Source organism: Clinocottus analis, unplaced genomic scaffold (assembly GCF_023055335.1).
Source record: "Clinocottus analis isolate CAN_PGR_092001 unplaced genomic scaffold, fCliAna1.0.p SCAF_10, whole genome shotgun sequence".
NCBI classification, from domain to species: domain Eukaryota; kingdom Metazoa; phylum Chordata; class Actinopteri; order Perciformes; family Cottidae; genus Clinocottus; species Clinocottus analis.
In genome coordinates, this window is record NW_027175821.1 from 2,310,575 (window position 1) to 2,333,667 (window position 23,093).

The 23,093-nt window shown below is 41.0% G+C and overlaps 2 protein-coding genes across 3 annotated transcripts; both read right to left on the bottom strand.

Annotated features, from left to right (window-relative positions):
* Positions 1-12,970: 12,970 nt before the first annotated feature.
* Positions 12,971-16,756, bottom strand: LOC137788874 (gastrula zinc finger protein XlCGF57.1-like). Its single transcript, XM_068582029.1, has 2 exons — positions 16,367-16,756; positions 12,971-15,181 (listed from the first exon to the last, which is right to left on the bottom strand). Exons 1-2 carry the CDS (start codon positions 16,485-16,487, stop codon positions 13,497-13,499), a joined length of 1,806 nt encoding a protein of 601 aa, XP_068438130.1. The 5' UTR covers positions 16,488-16,756; the 3' UTR covers positions 12,971-13,496.
* Positions 16,757-17,662: 906 nt separating this feature from the next.
* Positions 17,663-22,945, bottom strand: LOC137788885 (gastrula zinc finger protein XlCGF57.1-like). Of its 2 annotated transcripts, none has more exons than XM_068582048.1 (3): positions 22,887-22,945; positions 21,550-21,779; positions 17,663-20,466 (listed from the first exon to the last, which is right to left on the bottom strand). In XM_068582048.1, exons 2-3 carry the CDS (start codon positions 21,740-21,742, stop codon positions 18,866-18,868), a joined length of 1,794 nt encoding a protein of 597 aa, XP_068438149.1. In that variant the 5' UTR covers positions 21,743-21,779; positions 22,887-22,945; the 3' UTR covers positions 17,663-18,865. The 2 variants fall into 2 exon arrangements, with proteins under 2 accessions (XP_068438149.1, XP_068438141.1); XM_068582040.1 differs by lacking the exon at positions 22,887-22,945 and adding an exon at positions 22,322-22,647.
* Positions 22,946-23,093: the final 148 nt, after the last annotated feature.

A 23,093-nucleotide genomic window follows, 5' to 3' on the forward strand; every position in this document is an offset into this window, starting at 1 on the left:
CGGCCTCCCCATTAGCCGCGTTAGCTTTAGCATCATATACAAGTTATATGATATACAAGCATATAACAAAGTTATAACAAAGTAAGATGGTGTGAACTTCCATTTCATCAAGATTAGTCCAGTCATGACAAGTACGTACTTCTGTAGTTATTTTGAGCAGGGCAGGTCGGATGAGTTCGCATTCACAACCCCAACAACGGATCAGCACCGACACGCCTTCCTGCTTTCATGAGAAGTTCTACAGCTCAAACAAAAGAAGAGTACTTCAACTTGACTTGTGTTGTTGTATTTTGGTGAGTATATTTTATCAGGTACATTATATCGGGTGAAATATGCTCGACGTCAGTGATGGTGTGACTATTTTTAACCCTCGTATGGAGTTCATTTTTTTGTTACTCAGCAGGTGTTGTGGGTCTGTTGGACCCGTTGTATTTTGTTTTTTTTTAATTCAACACAATCAAACAATTTGATGTTACTCAACAGATGTTTTCTTCATCCCAATGAGAAGCAATGTAAACAGTAAAGATGGTGAGTGAGCTCGCCGTCTGGGCTGAGCAGCTTGTTTTTTTTAAGGGTTAAAGCTGCAGGATATAAACACTCGTGAAGCTATTTCCTTTCAGTTTCAGTCCGACACCAGTTGCACTCGGGGAGCTTGAGAACTTTCCGGCAGGAGCTCGACCCGACAGCCCTGAGCGATGACTCGTGATGCTGCCGGCGGAGATGCGGATCCATCGTTCTCCTCGGCATTCACGCCTCTGCGTGTGTTGCAGAATCCTGTTTTAATTGATCCGCTTTGGCATCATTAAGCCCTGTTTGGACAAAGACAAGGTGAATATTAAAAACCAGCTCATGAAGCAAATCAAAGATGCATTGTGGGTGAAAATGCAATATGAAGCTTCACCAGATTAATGATAATAGCTCGACATCAACGCTGTGCAGTGAGGTGATGCTCTGCTCGGTCCAGAAGGGGAAAACGGCTGAACTCTCAGATGTAAAGAGGATGATGGACCGCACTGGTTCTGAACTGCTGAACATCGGTCCAATAACCAAGAATGAAGACAAAGGGCACCACGAATCACCTGTTAGGTTCCACCGCTCTCCTCTGTCACTGTGAGCCATTTCATGTGCCGCTCACTCAGATGATGACGCTCCAACACTTAATGCAGGCTTTTTGCAGTTGTTACTTCATTCGAAGTGACTCTCTGCTGTCCTGGGAGCGGTTAGGGGGCGAATATGTTTTAAGAAGCACTGCAGACTGGAACAAACACACATCACTCATCCCAACACTGCACCATAACTTTTACTCCTTTACACAAAAGAGTGCTCATTAACTCCATTTCCACGGAGGCTGTTTGAGCGACTGCTACACATTAGCAGCACAAACAGCGATCAAAAACACCCCGTTTATCTTTGTCTTCCTGTCAGCCGTCTCACAATGGAAGCTGGTAAACACTCAGCAGAACAAAGAGCGCTCGAGGGAACGCAGGACATCACCACCGAACTAAAATATCTTCTTCCCTCCACGGGATTATCTGGGTTATTAGTTTTCCTTCGCGGTAAAATGACTGTTGGCGCATTTGACGGACAGAATCCACGCAGGGAAGTGGGCGGGATCCTGCAGAAAGCTCACTCTGATGCGGACGACGTGACGCTATGTGATTATAACAGCGGGTGTTAAACACACACTGCGCCGCTGTTGTTGTCCTTCCTGCAGCTTCACTTACAGCAGAATCATGCATGTACATGATTAACTATGTATTGTTGCTTGATTTTATATTTTATACCAATATTTATATTCACTGAACTTGGATTCCCATTTGTATTTTTTCATACATATTTCATGAGCATTGTCGGGAGTTTAGGAGATTTTTTTATTGCTTCTCTTGTAATTGTTGTGCACATGACAATAAAGAACTGGAGACCTGAAACAAGTAACGACAGTAAATCATTTCTTTTATAACCCAATAGATGATATAAATGGATTTCTTCTTATTTCCACTGTGTATCACTAAGCATTGATCTAAGCATCCCTTGATAAAGCCAAACCTACAGGATGCTCAGTAATGAATCCACCCAACAGACATACACATATATATATATATATATATATATATATATATATATATATATATATATATATATATATATATATATATATATATATATATACATATATATATATATATATATACATATATATATATATATATATATATATATATACACACACACAGTTATGTCACTGTCGGTCAATCAGCTGCTCAGCATAATACATGCTGTGTAATCACACAGTAATTAAAGCAGCAGCGATAAATCCATCCAGCTCTGATTCAAGAGGATCACCTGTAGAGCCGTCAGGATGTGAAGGAACCGCTCCACCGTCTCGTGTGTGGTGTATTTCTCTGAAGAATGTTCTCTAAGAAAGTGCAAACAGTAAATCCAGGCACAAAAGTTAATCATTCACACACAAATAGAAAAGAGCACAAGACGTAGTAGAATGTCACGTGCGTTGTACACACAGTACATGTGTTGTTGCCTTGTGTAACTGACCCTGAAAGGTTCTTTTCATTCGGTGACTATTTCTTGCAGCTTTTATTTCGTAAGCGTCTTTGCATGTTTCGGGTTCTTTTATTTTAAAGCTCTTCCGGCGAGACCGGACCTACATGTCAACTTAGTGGTTTGACTGTTTTAGAAGTTGAAATGACGTCGTAGAATGAAGGTAACTGAAGAAAAGAAGACAATGTAGGAACGGCCAAGCACCATGCTGGAACGCTAACGAGGTACTTTGAGTTTTATTGGGTTTTTATTATGTTTTGTGACGTTGTTTTAACCTGTAAATTTGTGGTTAAATGTCTGTAATATGATGCTAATGTTAGCAAACTTATTCACACTCATAGAGCTTGTTTTTGTATGAGTTCCATAGCTTTTACGTTGATAATGGGAGATGGATTGTAAAAAGGAGAAAGGAATACATGTATGCTCATCGATCGAGCTGATTCTAAAGTGTCAGTACGCTTTCAGCGTCCGGCTGAACTCGACCGGGTCGAGAGTGTTTCTTTGACTTCGACAAGAGTCCAGATTATTGAAAACATGTTAACGTTGAGGAGACCCTGCAGACAGCCCAGCTGAAGGTTTTATTTACGGTGGACCAGAGTCCACCGAGATGAAGATTAGTCTTATTCAGACACTTATTCGTTGTTTTTTAGGACACATAAAAAAGCTTTCAAACCCCACAAGAGTGGCATTTAGTGCCGCTTTTTTAATACGATAAAACCTAAAAAATCTCTTCACCAATGTGTATCTCCACAGATCTCATTCCAGACATCTAACCTAAATCCACACCCACGTCTAATCCTTCTCGTGGCCTCGAGGAAGAGAGCTCAGAGAGCTCAGATCCGACCACAGATGAAGAACCGTCACACAGATCCACGGCTCACTTCTGGAGCTTCTGCTGCCACGACGGTGCATTCTTCTGCCTGTTGGCATGTGCGTGTGATTGCGTGTTAATAATCTTCCCCTGCAGCCATTTTAAGTAATGAGGATTTTTTTTTTTTTATCTCAGTGACCTCCCCGACCACCACCACCTCATTAACACGTTACAAACTGTGGAACCAATTTTGTCTCCAGACCTCTTTTCGTCGTAGGAACCCCAAATTGATTCCAAAACTCATATTTATTTGGATTTAAAATCACTTTTAAAAGATATTTTGATGGTAACTATGAACATCCAGCATGATATGAACCAGATTCCCCAAAAAAGCCTCCTGGAGTGTCAATAAGACACCTTTTTGGAAAGATTAGGACTTGAATGAGAATGAGAATCTGCAACAAAAATCACACTAAAACAAAGCTTTGGCCTGTTAAGGAGGAGGTTCAAAAATGGAAAAATGACGTATTTTATGCCAAAAGATTGTCTGAATGGGGCATGCTGGGACTCAAAATTGTCGCAGGAGGATTTTCGCACAGTTTCCAAAAAGAGATTCCTCACTATGTCCCTCACAGGCCACCTTACTCACACACTAGTCTGCGGACATCGCGTGTGTTGCCGGTCCTGACCAGCCTCACCTTCTATTTAGGATATTTCTATTTTAGCATCACTCAGCGTTTCAATTGTAAAATGTATTAATTCATGTAGGGTTGTTAAATATATCTTGTGATGTACTCCTGCAGAGTTTGCTGGTGTTCATGTTCTGCAAATGTTCCATCCTTACTCTCCTGTCTCCTCCTCAGCTCCTGCTGTTACTCCTCAAACAGGAAAGGAAGAGCAGCGAGCAGAGAGAGAGCAACTGTATCTGCTCCACCCGCAGAAACATGACAGCAGTCATCCGTTCATCTGCTGTCAGACGCCTTTCAATCAGGCTGTCACTTCTCTCACTCATCCTTGTTTTACAGCTGTTTTTTCCCTGCAGTAACACACACACACACACACACACACACACACACACACACACACACGCCTGTTCAAACACATCACTTCCAAGCTCCGACGCAGCCTCACACGAGAGGCAGAAGCTCAAAATTGCATGAGACAGAGTTATCATTCCATCCACTTACGCTGCATAAATGTGGCTCATTTCATATTTTACTGAATGGTTTTGTAAAAATGTGTCTCGGGTTGTAATTATTCACATACATACATTTCATTCAGGTGATGCTTTTATCCAAAGCGACTAACAATTTTGCTCTGTACACCATAGACACAGCATCGGGGAGCAATTACGGCTTAAGTGTCTTGCTCAATGACACAACAACATGGCCGGGGGATCGAACCACCGACCTAAAGACAGAAAGATGGGCATGCTAACAGTAAGCCACAGCGGACCCATAGACCTGCTGTATGTCCACCGGCAATGTTTTTTGCAGTTCAACAGTGTTGTATTGTATAAGTCACATGTAGGGGAGTAGTATATAGAGGGACACGTTTACATGTGCACGTCCACGTGCACGCGTAAACATATCACCTATATACTACTGAGGGGAGAGCTCGAATGCTACAGACAGTTCACTCTTCTTGGGTCTCAACTCCTTTCCTAAAGGGTATGATGATGGTAAAAGATGGTGGTCGGGTTCAATATTGACAACACTTCTCGCTCGTCAACATTTATTTTCTTTTTATATTTTTACCAAACGCCCACAAAGTACATGTAGATCAGAGAAAATGGATGTGCATGGGAAAATACAGAAAAGGCGTATTAATAATAAAGAGGACAGAAGGCAGGACACTGTAAAGCTACATGACACTTCAGGACTAACAACCTTTCACACACTGTAGGCGCAGCTAGCAATTTAGGGGTTAAACGTCTTGCTCAAGGACAGATCAACATGGGCTAGCGGAGCCGGGGGTCGAACCCCCGATTGAAGAACAACCCCTGCTCACCACTGAACCACAGTTACGTGTTACAAAGCACACACTTAGAAATGAAAAAGAACCAATGAGAATATCGATAAAGAACTGAAGCGATAAGGAGGATCGATAAGAGTCTTACCCAAGGACACATTGACACGGATTAGCACGGCAGGGGGGCAGCGGCCCGCTCTACCACTGAGCCTCAGTGTCCTAGGAGAGCCTGAGTTTGGCCCCTGGAAACCTCACAGTCGCAAAAAAAGGCAAATGAAGAGCATAACACTTTAAAAAAAGATGCGCCGCAGAAGGAGAAGGACTTGTTTGAGCTGCTGCGGAAAGCCTCGGGCTGAAGCGTCAGCACTATTTCGTGATGTTGGAGTCAGCAGCCATCATACTTACATAAGACAATTGAGTCGGGAACGCAATTTCTTTTGTTTGAACCTCACTGTGAAAAAAAGAGTGTGTAATCCTGCACACAGTCACCGTGCCCGAAGTTCTCCTCACAAAACACAATCTCATGTTCTCATTTCTGCTCATCAGTGAGCTTTAGAGGTGTATTATTCAACTTGATGCTAAGCTAACCAGTTCCAGCTACATACCTCCCTCGCAGGCATGAGATTGATATGAAATGTGTAGTTCCAGTCTAAAATCTGTGTATGTGCCATCCTTTAAGTCACATGCCTTTTGCTAAATGTCTTTTTCTTACACTTTCTTTGTCAGATAAGAGATGAACGATGAGAGGACTGGATGGTCTTCTGGGGTCAGTGCTACTTGTTAGGCTTCTCATACATCCACTGTGCCTATAATGCTGACAGCTTCCTCTCTTTGTATATTACAGCGACATACTGAGTGTGACCTTTTCCTCAACTCTCTCTGGGCCGCCTCCTGTTGCTGCACAGTCTTCCTGAAGCAACTCCATCAGCAGCGTCCGCGGAGGACAAAGGACACCGCTGATGACGCAGAGGCAGTTATGTGCTGTGCTTTTGTTATATGAAAAGACAATAAGCGAGCGATTTAAAAGCAGTTATTTCTGACAATGATGTCAAAATTCAGGGCCGGATTAGCCCAACAGGAGGGGAAGAGTGCCCCGCTTTATTATGTGTCGAATTGTTGATTGATTCATAATTAATATTGTTTATTTAAATAACTGTGTAAGATTTTTTCTTTTCCATTGCTGAGTGATAATATATTAACTTGAGCAGCCCAAAGGATGCCTTGTCCCCAGAATGCTCCTCCATTTATGAACAATCTGCTTAAAAATTGCATGTATGAAAGTGTTCATTCTGCAGACACACACTTCCCACAAGAGCAGTGCAACAACCAATAGCAACTGGTTTAAACTCTCCAAGCCACAAACAATGAGCCAAGCGTCAGCAACGCAGAGGCCGTTGGTTCAAAGCTCCGTATGACTTGAACTTGTTTCATTTAATGAATCAAGTTGAAGAAAAACATGTTAATAAGTCAATGTTCAGAGAAAAACAGTTGGGGGGAAATCAACTTTTTTTGAAGATTGTTTTTCCTTCACACGGTGGTGTTTGGGACTCTTTCCGTTGGTCTGATGGTCCTGAGGAGCTGCATTGCTCCCAGCTGCTGTTCCTCACTGGAATCCAGTGTGAACTGACAGTTAGCCAAGATGGCTAAACTAGCGCCGCCTACACATTTACCGTTCAACTGATTTCCAGGAAGTTGCTTCACTTAATGAAGGCATCGTGACATCGTGGCGGTGTGTTGTCTGACCTCCCCGCTGTGCACACCACGGATTGTTTGCAAACCCCTGAACCTGTTATCCTGTCATTAGAAGTCAGGGCACGGTCAGAGCAATAGAGCTTAGGCGATAGTTGAGGAAGGAAGGAAGACTACCTTGACTCCTCGGGTCATTCATGAAGGTCTCGGTCTTCTTCTTACGGCGATCACGCCGACACACATGCATTGCTGAATCCGGAACGAGTCTCTCCTGATTGAATCACAAGTATACAGCACAGTATTGAGGCCAAGTGTACTGTACTCGTCATAGAAAAGCCGATAGCATAGAATAGGTCACTGTAGCACACGATAGAACTGTAAATACCAGTCGGAGAGTCTCATTAGAATCACTTCTAGAGTCACTGTGAACCCTCAGCTGGCCGACCTGATGGCACCCTGAGCCTGGGCAACGCTACCTTATGCCCCGCTGTGTGTGTGTGTGTGTGTGTGTGTGTGTGTGTGGTGTGTGTGTGTGTGTGTCACTCCCAACGCTGTAATTTCCTGCAGCAGGATTCTGTCAGTCCATCTGATGGAGAAATACAATTAATTTTTTTTTTTTTACATTTTCCACCGGGCTAAACCGTCAGCTTGTCTTCTTCCAGCACCCCGCTGTTCTTTGTTGTTGTTGTTGTTGTTGTTGTTTACCTTAACAGGGCTCATATTGCCAGCACTCAATTTTTTCCCCCGCTATACCAAACACCATATTTTTTTGAAGACATATGACGGCTATTGCGGCCAATTAAGCGATGCAAATAAATGTCCCTTTTCTATTGCCGTCTGTGAGCCACGGCCCCTCTGGGGGTGAAGGAGAGGCGGGGGGGGGGGGCATGGGGGTGGAGGATACTGTGGCATTTAGGCTGTTTGTGAATTGCTGGGGGAAGAAAAGAGGTTTCTTATTTTCCTTCCTTTCATTTCTACAGAGACATAAACACATTTCTTATGGAAGTTTGAATCCTCTGACTTTGATCTGCTATTCTCACTTTGAGATTTTTTGACATAATGAAAGGACGATGGCTGCTGCCCACGCCGCATTATACTGTTGGCTTCCCACTTTGGTGTGTGTGTGTGTGTGGACCTCTGTGTGTCTGATCAGAGCTCACTCATTAGATGGGGCAACAGCGCCCCCTGCAGAACAAACACAGTGGCAACAGTAACAGTAGAGTGCGTCAGTACTTTCCCAGGCTTGTATTTTGCATTCTGTATTTTCGTATCCGTGTGTGTGTTTAGCCGACTTCAGCGTCACCTCGCTGCCTTCTCACACTTTTGGAAGCAGAGAGACTCATCAGAGACAAAGCGTTACTTGACGCACTTGAAAAGCAGCTGAGTGCTTTGATGCCGAGAGAAGAGACGGAGGTGTAGCGGCGGCTGAATGGATTGTAGATGTGGATGTTCTCTGGCTGACAGAAGGAGGCCTCCTGAAAACAAGGCAGCAGCAAAGACATCACCAGCCGCTCTGGGAGAAAACACTTCATATTCTTCTCACCATCAGGAACAGCGACTTAGCTGAACAAAAACGTACATAATAAATACAAGTATTGGAATTAATTTGGGGTTATCAACAGGTTGAATACAAGAGGGTAAGTAAAGAGACACAGGTGGAAACAATGAGGGCAGCACAGATGAAGAAAATCAGGAGGCACACGTGCACAATCAGAAACAATGCATACAGGGGCAGGAAGTGCAGAGACAGAGGACAAAACTACAAAATAAAACAGGAAGCCAGAAAACCCCAAACCGTGACAGCATGTGAGCAAGAATATTATGAGGATTTATGTTCATTAGCCAAGTAAGCAGCTCAGCAGGAACATGGTCTTTTTATTTGGAATTATGGACAAACAGAACATTTGGTGCATGTAAACATATTCCCTCTTAGCGGCATCTTATCAAACGTTCACCAGCTTCCTCTGAAGACGTATGCCTTATACAATTCTTACACAATGTGCTTGTGATTCATGCAGTCCTTTCAACAGAGCTCATCTTGCTCAATGCACACTTTCCTCAGCTACAGTCTGCAAAGCAACTCACAGTCTTTATATCTGCATTTATTAAAGCCGCTACAGTGGCACAAGAGCAGCTCAAGTGAGGTGAAGGATGATATTGAGTAAGATACGTTCCACCGTGATTCATTACAGTTTTAGATTCGACAGCTCTAGACTCAGTCAGCCTCTGCAGCTCATCAGTGATGGAGTGTGTAGCGAGCCCACGCTTCCGCCTGACCCTTCCCCACATCCTGTCATCATTAATTCATCACTGCTCCAATTTACTATTTGTATGGCGTCGCAAACTGGCTCAGGGAATTTGACAAGTAAGGAGAGTCCACACAGGTTCTACTCAAAACAAATGGTTTATTCAAACTAACTGGGAAGTGGGAAAGTACCGTCTATAATATCAACATTCAGAGCGGTTTCATGGACGTGTTGCGTGTGAGTTGTGGAGGCGGTGAAAGTGCAACATTCAATGTGACTTTTAATTCAGTTCAGTTTATTTTGTACAACCCAAAAAAGTACGATAGATGTCTTGTGACCAGAATGAATAATGTAACAGAGTTACAGCACATTCAATGAATATGACAGAAATTATTCATATAATGAGTAGCATACACACGGTCCACGATCCAGGTAACCACCATCCATGAAGCGGAAGAAGGTAGAGAGGAGGGGCCATGGCAGAGAGCAAGAGGTAGGAGGCAGGTGGCAGGAGGAGCCCCTCGGGGTATATGGGACCATCCAGCAGCTCCTGACAGATCTGGGAAAACCCAATAAAGTGGTGTAAATGTGCTCAATGTGTCTAAGCCTCTCTGATGTGCATCATGACTCTCTTCTGCATCCTATTGTGTCGCACACTGTCTCTCTCCAGCTCAGTGTCACAAATCAATCCTGTCCTCTATCATCATGACTCATTGCTAGCCACCTCCCTCCCCCCTCTCTCCAGTGACACAGACTCTTAAGATGCTTCACTCTTCCCCTCGTCGATCCATCCATCGCCTCCCTTTCTGTAGACATCATTACTATTGACATTCTCATCATGGCAGCTGTCATCAGAAGAAGAGTGGCAGCATTTGGAGACCACCCGTTAAATTCACTTTTGCAGCTGCCGTCCATGTGTCACTGACACGCTGCTGCTACTTGACTAACTAAATGTAAACGCAAAAACCCAAGAAGCAACAGGCACAACAATGTTCTGAGGCTTCCGAAGAAAAGCCCTTATAACAACCTATAAACTAGTAACCATCTTGTCAAAGGATCACACCAGCCACAAAACAAAATCGGGCCTGAAGGCTCTACTCCTGGCTCTGCTTAACTTAAGCTTTTATGTCCAGTCTACTGCTTAACTTAGACCTTTATGTCCAGTCGACTGCTTAACTTAGACCTTTATGTCCAGTCTACAGCTTAACTTAGACCTTTATGTCCAGTCTACTGCTTAACTTAGACCTTTATGTCCAGTCTACAGCTTAACTTAGACCTTTATGTCCAGTCTACTGCTTAACTTAACCGTGTGTAACCAATTTTTTGTCTCTAGACCTCCTTTTCCCTGTGTTTGAGTGTTTTTTCTTCACAAAGACTAGATGTTGGAAATGGAGGCAGGTTTTCAGAAATTATTCTGCCTTGATTTTAGACCAAAACACCACCAGAGTTGAAAAATACTTTTTCAAGTGTAGTTTTTGGGGTAACATCACATTAAACGGCTCAGATGCACAGAAGGACGTATCCGGTCATTTTTCAAAATAAAACATCTTCCGAACTTTTTTTTATTTTTTTCATTCATTCTTTCTGTGCAGCCCGATACCAAGGGACCCCACGGACCCGGTGGTTGGATACCGCTGGTCTAGAAGAAGGAGCTTCAACTGTAACAGGGCCACCATTCATTTGTAGTATATAGAAAGCTGAAGTTCACTCAGTAATGAGCTGAACTTCCTATAAATCCACAGCAGTTCCAGTGACTCTACTGCTGCATATTGGTCATTGCTCAGTTCCCAGTGGGCTGTGGGCAATACAGTGTGCTTCGGGATGGACTGGTCTTTGAGTGAGCGCACCTCATGTGTTAGATGGTTTTTGGCAGTGTCCACTTTTCACTTAGCATCTGAACAGCTACCTGGAGTCCCACCAAAACTGCTGTGAGCGGTTATTCATGTTGTGCCCGATGCCTCCACATGTACAGGAATATCATCTTGATGATTCTTACCCCCCCACGAGTGCATAGAGAGGAGTCTGAGTCCAAGCCAAATGGCAAGATATTGACGCAGCAGTGCCTGCAGGAGGGAGATGAATGTACTAAGCTCCTTTTTTCTCCTGTGCTGGTGGTAAGTGCCAAAATCCAGAGTGGCTATAAGCATTTGAAAACCATTTAGCTGCATTTAACTGTGCCAGCTGATTCTCTGTTGCCAACAAACAGTATCTCTTATATACTGTATATTTAAAAAGAAAACTGGCACTGATGGATCTGAATATTAAGGATTATAATCTTTACATAAATCTATCGTTCACTGTATGACATTATCTGTCAACAACGACAGACCCAGACTGAAACCAACCAAGCCCAACTTGATCCAAATCACATTCACAATCAGCTAAAACCGATTGAATTTGTGCCCTTTGACATATTTTTAACTTTGGACAGAGCCGAACTAGCTGCCGCTAAGCTGACCTCGGCCTGACTCCTTATGGTGGAATTAATTTTTAAATTGCACTTAAAGTGCATTCCCCAAAATGTTGAACAATTCTTTTCAAGACCCAACATCGTGAACTTTCCTGGAGAGTAACATTCAAACTCAGATGATGAAAATAACCTTCCCAACAACACTGGAAGCTGGATGTATTTTGTTCTGGTCACTTTCTCTCCCTGTGTCTCTGCTCGTAGGGAGCTACTCTGAACCCTTTATCTACCAAGAAGCAGCTCTTTGGGTTCAAGGACGGCCGCTGGCCCAGCATCAGTAAAACGCAGCAGCAGCACAGACAGGGCCAGATGAAGGTACTCAGAGTTAAAAGCAAGGCAGCACACAAGAGAGACCAGAAAAATAAGTCTAACAGAGGAGAGCTTGGAACAAATAAATAAACGTCATCACCATGAATGACAGCCTAAAGCAATAGCTCCTCCAGGAAAATAACTACTACGCCATGATAAACAATTAAGTATTACATTTATCGAGAACAATATGGCTAGTAATGGTGAAAGAGGAACAAACAAAAAAAGAGTACAAAGGTACAAGATGGTGAAGCTAATGCTAACTCTCAGCCAGACGACACAGGAAATGTAATAAAAGTTATAGAAGAAATACGAGACTTTCGCAAAGACGCAAATGCTCAGCTAAATATTTCTTCTGAGCTGAGTAAAAAAAATAAGGCAAAGAAATATGATAACAGTATTGCACAATCCAGTGTATGAAGTGGATATATGATAAACATGTCTCAGAATTGTCACTCTAGTTACCATGAAACGTTTCACCAAATACCATAAGAAAGTCATTGTATATTATGTCATAAGAAAACGTGTTATCAAAGAATATAGGATAATATGTCATTGAAAGTAATATTATAGTAGGCCATATTAATTTGGGCACTTTTTAAAAAAAAGTTTGGTAAAAATGTTATTTTAAAGTATATCATGGTACATTATTTCTTAAAAAATGCCACAACTTTTTGAAAAATTCATGTTATAATATGCCGTAAAACACGTTTTAAAAAGTCACATTACAGTAGCTCATAGAAACACATACTTACTTAAGCTGTAATATAAATTTCCTCCATATTTCTTCAGGAATTTTCAAGTTATTTATTATTGCAAATTTAAAACCTGCAAGTAATCACAAATATATGCTTAATAATTGTTGATTTCCTTTATTGTTTTTTATCAAAGAAAAAACTCAGAAAAAAAGGATGGCCTGGATGTAACAGTGTCAAATCATATCAGTAAACAATACATTTCATTATTGAAGGAAATTCATTCACATTTAACATACAAATTATAAATGTAACTTTCATTTAACAACCATTAAACTATCAATCATGAAAACAAATTTAGTTTAAAAAAAAGAAAAACTGGCTGCTGCAACTTCGCTACAAACACTGGAGCAAATAATGAAGAACAACTTTTTGGTGAAAACATTGGCTGAATTTTTAAACTGTTTAAGAGCCACCGTGAACAAAATAACAGATTAACGTTTTATTACAACCATTACAATCAAAGAGAAATTCGGTCAACAAAAAAGGTAAAACACTAACACTAACACTAACAATACATAAAACGTCATTGAAACAAATACCAACTGAATTTAAATTGATGTGTACCTTGATCTTAGCTGAATAAGTAGTTTAGTTTAGATATGTGTCATGTATTTGGGATGATCTCATCAATGCACTTGTGATCTGATAAATAACAGAGACGAGAGAATCTTGTTGAGCAAACTCCACGACTAATTTGTCTCTCTAGTGTGGAGTTTTACATGTCGTTTCATATTATGCTTGTGTGTAAATGTTTTACCACAAACGGAACAACTAAATAGTTTCTCCCCTGTGTGGGTACGCATGTGAACCTTCAGGATTACCTTTTTTGAAAATGCTTTACTACACACGGAACAACTAAATGGTTTCACCCCTGTGTGGCTAATCATGTGTACTTTCAGTTCGTCCCTTCGTGAAAATGTTTTACTACACACGGAACAACTAAATGGTTTCTTCCCTGTGTGGATAATCATGTGAGCAGTCAGGCTACTCTTATGTGAAAACGTTTTGCTACACGTGGCACAACTAAATGGTCTCTCCTCGGTGTGAACAATCATGTGAACAGTCACGTCTCCCTTTCGTGAAAATGTTTTACTACACACGGAACAACTAAATGGTTTCTCCACTGTGTGAACAATCATGTGATGGCTCAGGGTTCCTTTTTGAGAAAATGTTTTGCTACACACGGAACAACTAAATGGTTTCTCCCCGGTGTGGAGAGTCATGTGAACATCCAGGACTCGTTTTTGTGAAAATGTTTTACTACACATGGAACAACTAAATGGTTTCTCCCCTGTGTGAAGCGTCATGTGACCGGTCAGGTTTCTCTTTTGGGAAAATGTTTTGCCACAAATTGAACAAGTAAATGGATTCACTCCAGTGTGGACACTCATGTGAGATTTCAGCTGTGCCGGATATGCAAATGTTTTACTACACACCGAACAACTAAATCGTTTCTCCCCTGTGTGAACACGCATGTGATAATTCAGATTTCCCTTGTGTGAAAATGTTTTACTACACACGGAACAACTAAATGGGTCCACTCCTATGTGGACACGCATGTGATGTTTCAGGTTTTTCTTATAAGAAAATGTGTTACCACAGATTGAACAACTAAATGATTTTATTCCTGTTTTGGCTGTAGTGTGTCTCTTTAGACACACCTTGTGGGCAGAGCTTCCAGCACATTCAGAAGAGATGATTGATGTATTTCCAGTACTACAGTTTACATTACTTACAGGTCCTTCATTGTTTTGCAGAAGGTTTGAATCTGACTGAGGTTCCTGAGTCTCCATCCAATCTCTACTGTCATCAGTCTTAGGTTCAGACATGTCTTCAGTCTCATCAGTATCTGGTTCTGGATTTCTTCCTGGATTTAACTTCCTGTCTTTTTCTGATCCTCCACAATCCGCTTCATCAGCTTGTGTTTCCATCTGTTCAGTTTGTCTTTGATAAAGCTGTGAGGGCTGAGCTTCTTCATCATCATCTTCACTCTTTACAGGATTGAATGAGAACTTGATATCAGTCTTCTCACTGATCCATAGTTTCTCCTGTTCCTCTTTAATGTGTGGGGGCTCTCGGTCCTCCAGTTCCTCTTTAATGTGTGGGGGCTCTGGGTCCTCCTGTTCCTCTTTAATGTGTGGGGGCTCTGGGTCCTCCTGTTCCTCTTTGATGTGTGGGGGGTCTGGGTCCTCCTGTTCCTCTTTGAAGTGTGAGGGCTCTCGGTCCTCCAGTTCCTCTTTAATGTGTGGGGGCTCTTGGTCCTCCTGTTCCTCTTTAATGTGTGTGGGTTTTCGGGCCTTCTGGCCCAGACTGGAGCTCCAGTCCTGCTGCTCATTGGGAACCTCTACTTTAACCACCAACAGCTGATGGTCATCTGTCAAAAATAATGAAATTTATCTTCAATCTTATATTAATTAAACTCTCTATTATTGTCAAGTCAAAAATGATTTTTATTTTATAGAAAAAAAATAAACATAAATGACAAGAGATGAAATCTAATTGTAAAGTTCATCAAAGTCACAAAACCGGTTCTCAAACTCTTGCCCTTAAAATAGTCCGGATAGCCACGTTCACGCCACCTGGCACTGCTCACCAGTTCAACACTGTCTTCCTGGGCTGCCACGGCCCATTAAGCCCTTCACTGCACTTACTAGGAGACATTTCAAATATAAACCTGAGCAAAACACACTGCTATTTACTCCTTGTGGCCCCAACTAATCACCAAAAAAACTATCGTTATAAAACGGAAATCAAGGAATGACATACATATCACACACTGGAGAAACTTATGGATAGAATATATTTCAATGGAAAATCTAACCTCTATCATTTACAATTCAACAGAACACCACAGCATATGGTCATCGTTTGCTATGTTTTGACAAACATGACATCACACATTCTTTTAATATTAACATTTTTTTCATCAAGGTTGGACTATAAATGAAAGAAGAAATATGAAAGTGAAACCGAGAGGGAATATCAATACAGCAGTTTGATCACTAATACTGTGAAGCAGGTTGTTTATGTCAATAAAGTAATATATGAACCAGTTTTTTTGTGTTAATAAAGGAATATATGAACCAGGTTGTTTAAGTCAATAAAGTAATATATGAATCTGGTTGTTTATGTTAATAAAGTAATATATGAACCAGGTTGTGCTAATAAAGTACTATATAAACCAGGTTATTTGTGTTAATAAAGTAATTTATGAACCAGGTTGTTTGTGTTAAGTAATATATGAACCAGGTTGTTTAAATCGTCTACATGAAGCAACGCTAAGAAAATAGTTGTGACTATTCGACCACAGCCCAAGACAAATCTAACCGGCATGCATTGCGCAATTCTGCGCAGAGCTAGCTCATCTCGAACGAGCATTATTTTTTGAGTCAGTCACGTGGTACGACCGGCTCGCGAGGCTTCATACGTCACCAAATACGTCATCAACACGATTCTCGACACGCGCTTCACAAAAATCTTTCTGATTACTCGACACACGCGTCAAAGCCTCGACACGAGAGGACACATCACGACTTGATAGAAGAAAAAGAGCACCAACCTGCTTTTTGTGTCCGGACTTCCGGGTTGAAAACAGCGTCCAGTAGTCTACGTTGTCGCTCGTTCTCCTCTTCTGATCTAGAAAGTTCCTCTTTGTACTCTGCTGTCGCTCTTTTAGGCATTTTCACTCACCGGCAGAAACGTTTCCTCCACACAAACTCCGTCACAAACCTCGTGTTCTCCGTTAAACTGGGACTAGCATGCTAAGCTAACTTCAGTATCTTTGTAGGCTCCCGGGAGATGAGTCAGAGGAACAACTACCGGGAACTAAGGTGAACATCTCGAAGTCTATTCAGAAGGTTTATCCAGACATACAGAGACTCTGCTGGATCAGGACTGGAGGAGCTACTTGACACTTTATCAACACAACGAGACACTGCTGCTGACGCGAGCCCCCATGTTGCTAATGGAGGTGCATCCGGGTCAGCTGCAGCTTGCGGAGTCACCTTCAAAATAAAAGCTTTTAGAAGATTCTACGAGCCTATTTTTAAAACTGTCATGAAAAAATCAAGATCATGTAGGTCATAATTATGAGATGCTATATCATAATTCGGTCAATATCACTATAAAGTGTCTTTGGTGTCCTCGTCATGAAAATGTAGCAGAATAATGAAACTCTGAGGTGTTATTACAAACGACCAAACATTTACACACATATCAATACAATCGTAAGTCTCTTAAAATGTGTGTCCATTATTTTATACTGTTTTGTTTCATTGGTTATGCGTGATATTGGTATGTCCCACACTCTCTGTTAAGTGCAATGTGTGTAATAGATGGTTCAATTATATTAAGAAAACCTCTGATATTTTCAGTAACGTCACTAATGTGTGTTCCTTTACTGGAGGCTGAAACAGTGACATGTTCAGACTAAGGATTTACACTTATATGTCATAGTTTTCATCATATTATGTTGTCAAGCGTATCATGCCCACTCCGTCATAGTGAAATATCAGTACAAATAAAAACTCTTCCGAAATTCAAACATATATTTGTTAAACAATACACAGTCACCTTGCTAACTGAATAAGGTTGCTAACTTAAGGTCCACCTTGTGCTCATTAAAAAATGATTTGAACCAAAAAATATAAAATTTGAAAGTGTAAAAAAAAAGATTGAGGCTTGAAAATATTAAATATGTTACTGAAAACTGAGAAAATACATTTTATTAAAAAAATTATATTTAACCCCAAACACTTTTTATACAGTTATTTTTATTTTGAATACATTGTTCAAACTTCAAGAACACAACTTGATTTTTCAGGTAAATATGTTTAATGTGTTAACATCCGCCCGAGGTAACCAGTTGTTTCAGCTCAAGTACATTCCTCTACATGTTAAGCCTCTATTTTTGAGTACATCATCGTTTTAGCTTGGCATGGATCAAATGTAGGTCATTGCGATCTTTCTATAAATAAATATTTTTTAAATGTGTTTCTTCATACAGTGAGGCAGTGCTCACTTATACAACCGCGATCGCCGCAATGGAGCTGAAATGTGGCTTTAAGGTCTCCAGCAATATGTTTGTGAATGTGTGACAAATCTGCTGTAACGTGAACACAACGCACGCACGCGCTGGGAAACCAGTAGGTTAAAAAAAACAAAAACAACAACAGTTGGGGTGGAACACCAGGAACAATAACAATTAAGCACAGACCTGATCTGTGTAGGTCGTGTTCTCTTAAAAGAGAAACGGTCGCCTCATAATCTGCTGCTAAATTGTCCAAGTCCCCAAAAGTCTTTTCAACAACTGCATGGACTCGCTGCTTCACCAACAGTCTCAGCATTTCTTCTGGAGACATCGAGACACTGCGGTCAAATCGTCAAAACCTTTCCTCCTAATGTCTAATAAGCAGTTCTCCACGAGCTCTGTGGAAACCGTTATGGGGTGAAGGAAAGAAGGAAAGGAGTATTCTTGAGGAGTCAGCAAAAGACAACTTGGGTGTTTAGAGGAGCCGAGTCCACTTTCCAGTGAGCAGGTCTGTTGGCATACCACATAAGGAATGTAGGATCTCATTAGACAAGGACCAACAAAGGTCATGTTTCAGTCATCTGTCCTTCTGCCGCTCCACATTCCTCTGTGCCTCTGTTCTTAAACCATTCATACACAAACACATATTTTACCATTACAGTGCTCTTTAACTGAGCACATCTTGAAAAACATGTTACAACAGAATCATACATATTTTACCATTACAAATAACATAAACAACTTGGTTCATAGTATTACTTTATCAACATAAACAACCTGGTTATGATCTCATAATTATGACTTTTGTGTGGCAAAAAAGGACTTCCATAATATTGAGCATTTCTCATTTCTGTTGTTTTTTGGCAGTTTCATGTTTATTGTTAAATGTGTATTGTTCAAACACATATGTACATGATTGTTTTATTTGATTCTGATTATTTAGGTCCTTATTTTTCCAAATGCACTCGTTAAAACACTTGTGATTTAATAAATGACAGACGAGAGAATCTTGTTGAGTAAACTCCAAGACTAATTTGTTTGTCTAGTGTGGCCTTTTAAATGTTGTTTCATATTTTGCTTGTGTGAAAATGTTTCACTACAAATTGAACAACTAAATCGCTTCACTCTTGTGTGGGTACGCATGTGAACGTTCAGGTCTCCCTTTCGTGAAAATGTTTTACTACACACGGAACAACTAAATGGTTTCTCCCCTGTGTGGCTAGTCATGTGAGATTTCAGGTGTGCCTTGTGTGAATATGTTTTACTACAAAGAGAACAACTAAATGGTTTCTCCCCTGTGTGGAGAGTCATGTGACCGATCAGATTTCTCTTTTGTGAAAATGTTTTACCACAAATTGAACAACTAAATGGTTTCTCTCCTGTGTGGACACTCATGTGAGATTTCAAGCGTGCCTGATATGCAAATGTTTTACTACACAGTAAACAACTAAATCGTTTCTCCCCTGCGTGAATTATCATGTGAGATTTCAGGGTTTCCTTTTGTGAAAATGTTTGACTACACACGGAACAACTAAATAATTTCTCCCGTGAGTGGATAATCATGTGAGATTTCATGTATCCCTTTTGTGAAAATGTTTTACTGCACACGGAACAACTAAATGGTTTCTCCCCTGTGTGGACAGTCATGTGAGATTTCAGGTGTGCCTTCTGTGAATATGTTTTACTACACAGAGAACAACTAAATGGTTTCTCCCCTGTGTGGAGAGTCATGTGACCGATCAGGTTTCTATTTTGTGAAAATGTTTTACCACAAATTGAACAACTAAATGGTTTCTCTTCTGTGTGGACACTCATGTGAGATTTCAAGTGTGCCTGACATGCAAATGTTTTACTACACAGCAAACAACTAAATCGTTTCTCCCCTGTGTGGGTAGTCATGTGATAATTCAGGTTTCCCTCGTGTGAAAATGTTTGACTACACACGGAACAATTAAAGGGTTTCACTCCTGTTTTGGATCTATTGTGTCTCTTCAGATGTCTATTGCTGGCAGAGCTTCCAGCACATTCAGGCAAGATGATTGATGTATTTCCAGTACTACAGTTCACATTATTTACAGGTACTTCATTGTTTTGCAGAGGGTTTGAACCTGACTGAGGATCCGGAGTCTTCATCCAGTCTCTACTGTCATCAGTCTCACGTTCAGACAAGTCTTCAGTCTCATCAGTATCTGGTTCTGATCCTCCACAATCTGCTCCACTAGCTTCTGTTCCCATCAGTTCAGTTTGTCTTTGATGAAACTGTGAGGACTGAGCTCCTTCTTCAACATCACTCTTCACAGGATTGAATGAGAACGTGATACCAGCCTCCTCCAGCCCTTGACGCTGCTCTCTCTCCTGACTGGTCCAGAGTTCCTCCTGTTCCTCTTTAATATGTGGGGGCTCTGGGTCCTCCTGTTCCTCTTTAATGTGTGGGGGCTCTGGGTCCTCCTGGTCCTCTTTAATGTGTGGGGGCTCTGGGTCCTCCTGGTCCTCTTTAATGTGTGGGGGCTCTGGGTCCTCCTGGTCCTCTTTAATGTGTGGGGGCTCTGGGTCCTCCTGGTCCAGACTGGACCTCCTGTCCTGGTGCTGAGGGGGAACCTCTTCTTTAATCACCAACAGCTGCTGGACGTCTGTCGAGAATAAAATACATTCATACAGTAATGTTTAAATGTTTGCAGTCACTTGGAAATGTCTTTATTTTTCAAAGAAAATCACAGATTTTTTCAATAAAGATAAAATTACATTAATCAGAAATACACTCTATACATTGTTAATGTTCTAATGGTACATTGTGTTTGAAGTAGAAAACCATTGAAAACCCTTGTGCAGTGATGTTACACAGCTGAAAACAGTTCTGCTGGTGAGAGAAGCTATAAAACTGGCCTTCCTTTGAGCTAGTTGAGTATTTGGAGCATCACATTTGTGGGTTCATTAAACTCTCAAAATGGCCAGAAAAAGAGAACTTCCATGTGAAACTCGCCAGTCTGTTCTTGTTCTTACAAATTTAGGATATTTCATGCCAGAACTTGCCAAGAAACTGAGAATTTGACCTCAAAATTTTAAACGGTAGTGTACGTCTGAGGAGTCTTATATTAAACTCTATTATTTAAGATGTTTATTACTGCAAAAGCGGTAAATTAGTTGTCAAGGAAAGAAGCATGACCTTGAAAATATAAAACATGCTGCTGCTGTCATAAACATCACACAGCAACTTGTGTTGCATTAACAGAACCACTCCCCACCGGCAGTAACGGACCCTCAGTAGCAAATGCAGAGACTACATGTTTCACCAACTGTAACTTGCTCCAACTGACCGGGTCCTTTTAGTTCCCTCTAGTACACCAACAAAGGTCATGTGTAGCAAATATAGTCAAAGAAGAAGTTTACATATAATTGATTTGGGTTAAACGACACCACATGGTGCCTCATTCGTAGTAATACAGTATAAAGATGTGCTTCTGAGATGTAGTACAGTAAAGAGTACAGTATGTACCTCTGAGATATAGTCCAGTAAAAAGGACAATATGTTCCTCTGAGGTATAGTTGAGTAAAGAGTACAATATTCACCTTTGAGATGGAGTACAGTAAAAAGTATGAAGGTGTTTAAATACTGCAGTACAGTACCTGTAACTCTACCTCAGTACGTCATGTGAATACTTCATCCAGAACAGGTTCCATCAGTTTAAAGTGATGAAGACACAAACAGAACAAACCTGCTCTTTGTATCCGGACGTCTGTGTTGAAAACAGCGTCCAGACGTCTCAGTTGTCGCTGGTTCTCCTCTTTTGAACTAGAAAGTTCCTCTTCGTACTCTGCTATCGTTCTTTCAAACAGCCCAAATATCTCTTCAGCAGCTGCAGTTAGTCGCTGGTTGACGAAAGATCTCAGCATTTGGACTTTAGACATTTTCACACAACAAACGTTTCCTCCGTCACAAAGAAAGCTGGTGAAGAGAATTCATAGTTTTACTTAATTAACAACATAAACTACCTGGTTCATAGTATTACTTTAATAATGAGGTTGGAATATAAGTGAAAGAAGGAATATGAAAGTGAACCCAAGCTACTAAACTGTCTCTTTGTTTTGTTTCCAACATACTGAGTTAAATACGTTCTCCCACCAACGATGTCTGTCTTATGTGTGTGTCTCATGTCCCTTAATGTTGTTATGGTTTACATGCGGATTATAATCTGATCATAAGAATATGCAGACAACAGTTTATGAAACACAACTCAGTTTAACCTAGAAAAGTGATGACTTGATGTTTTATTGTCATGTGGCAAAGTGATCAAACGACAGTTTAGTCACTTTACAGCAGTTTGATCGCTTTACAGCAGTTTAGCCACTTTACAGCAGTTTAGCCACTTTACAGCAGTTTAGTCACTTTTTAGCCGTATTCAGCAACAGCAATGTAACGATGGTAGTTTTTCAGCAGGTTTACCAGATTATTGAAAGTATTTCCATGTAATTGCAACGGTTATTTACCTGATCTGTGTTTGTCTTCATGATCGTTTGTTTTCGTGAACGGCCGAATGATATGCCACTTTAAATGTTGCCGACGCAAGGGATTGTGGGTCGGCAATATATCCTTTCCTTTCGTAAAGGCAGGTCCAGCGTTTCCTATGCTAAAGGAGCTCAATTTAGAAACACTGAAGCTCCCTTCCTTTGGCCGTGTCTACTGCCGAACACTTTACGAAGTACACTGCAATACAGTGTACTTCGAAACTCAAAGGGTTACGGCCTTTGAGTTTAGAAAATTCGACCTGCACTCATCATGGCGGTCACTTAGGTACTTTCGGGTCATTTCACTCACTTCGAACCTTCCTAAACAAAAAGGACTATTTCACTGCAGCCTGTATCATGAGGCTGAGCTAACACTGAGCTAACGCTGAACTAACAGTGAGCTAGCGCTGAGCTAACTTTACACGTGTTGCTTTTAACAGTTAAAGATAAAACGAGTCAACCGCACGTCGCTACAATAAGTACATCTGATACAGGACGACGTTGTAGTTCAAACTGCACACGTTTACAAGTTATAATATGGACTCACCAGTCACGAGCTGTTTATTAAGCGAAGCAACGAGCGGCATCAAGCTAGCGACAACGACTTCCGTTGCATTTTTTGTCTTTCAAAGTAAATACCCACAGATTTATTGATAATGTATTAACGGGTAAATTAATTTAAACGTGAAAAAACAGCTCAGGGCACCCACTTCTACACAAAATAAGATATCAACAAGCTTTTGATAACTTTTGA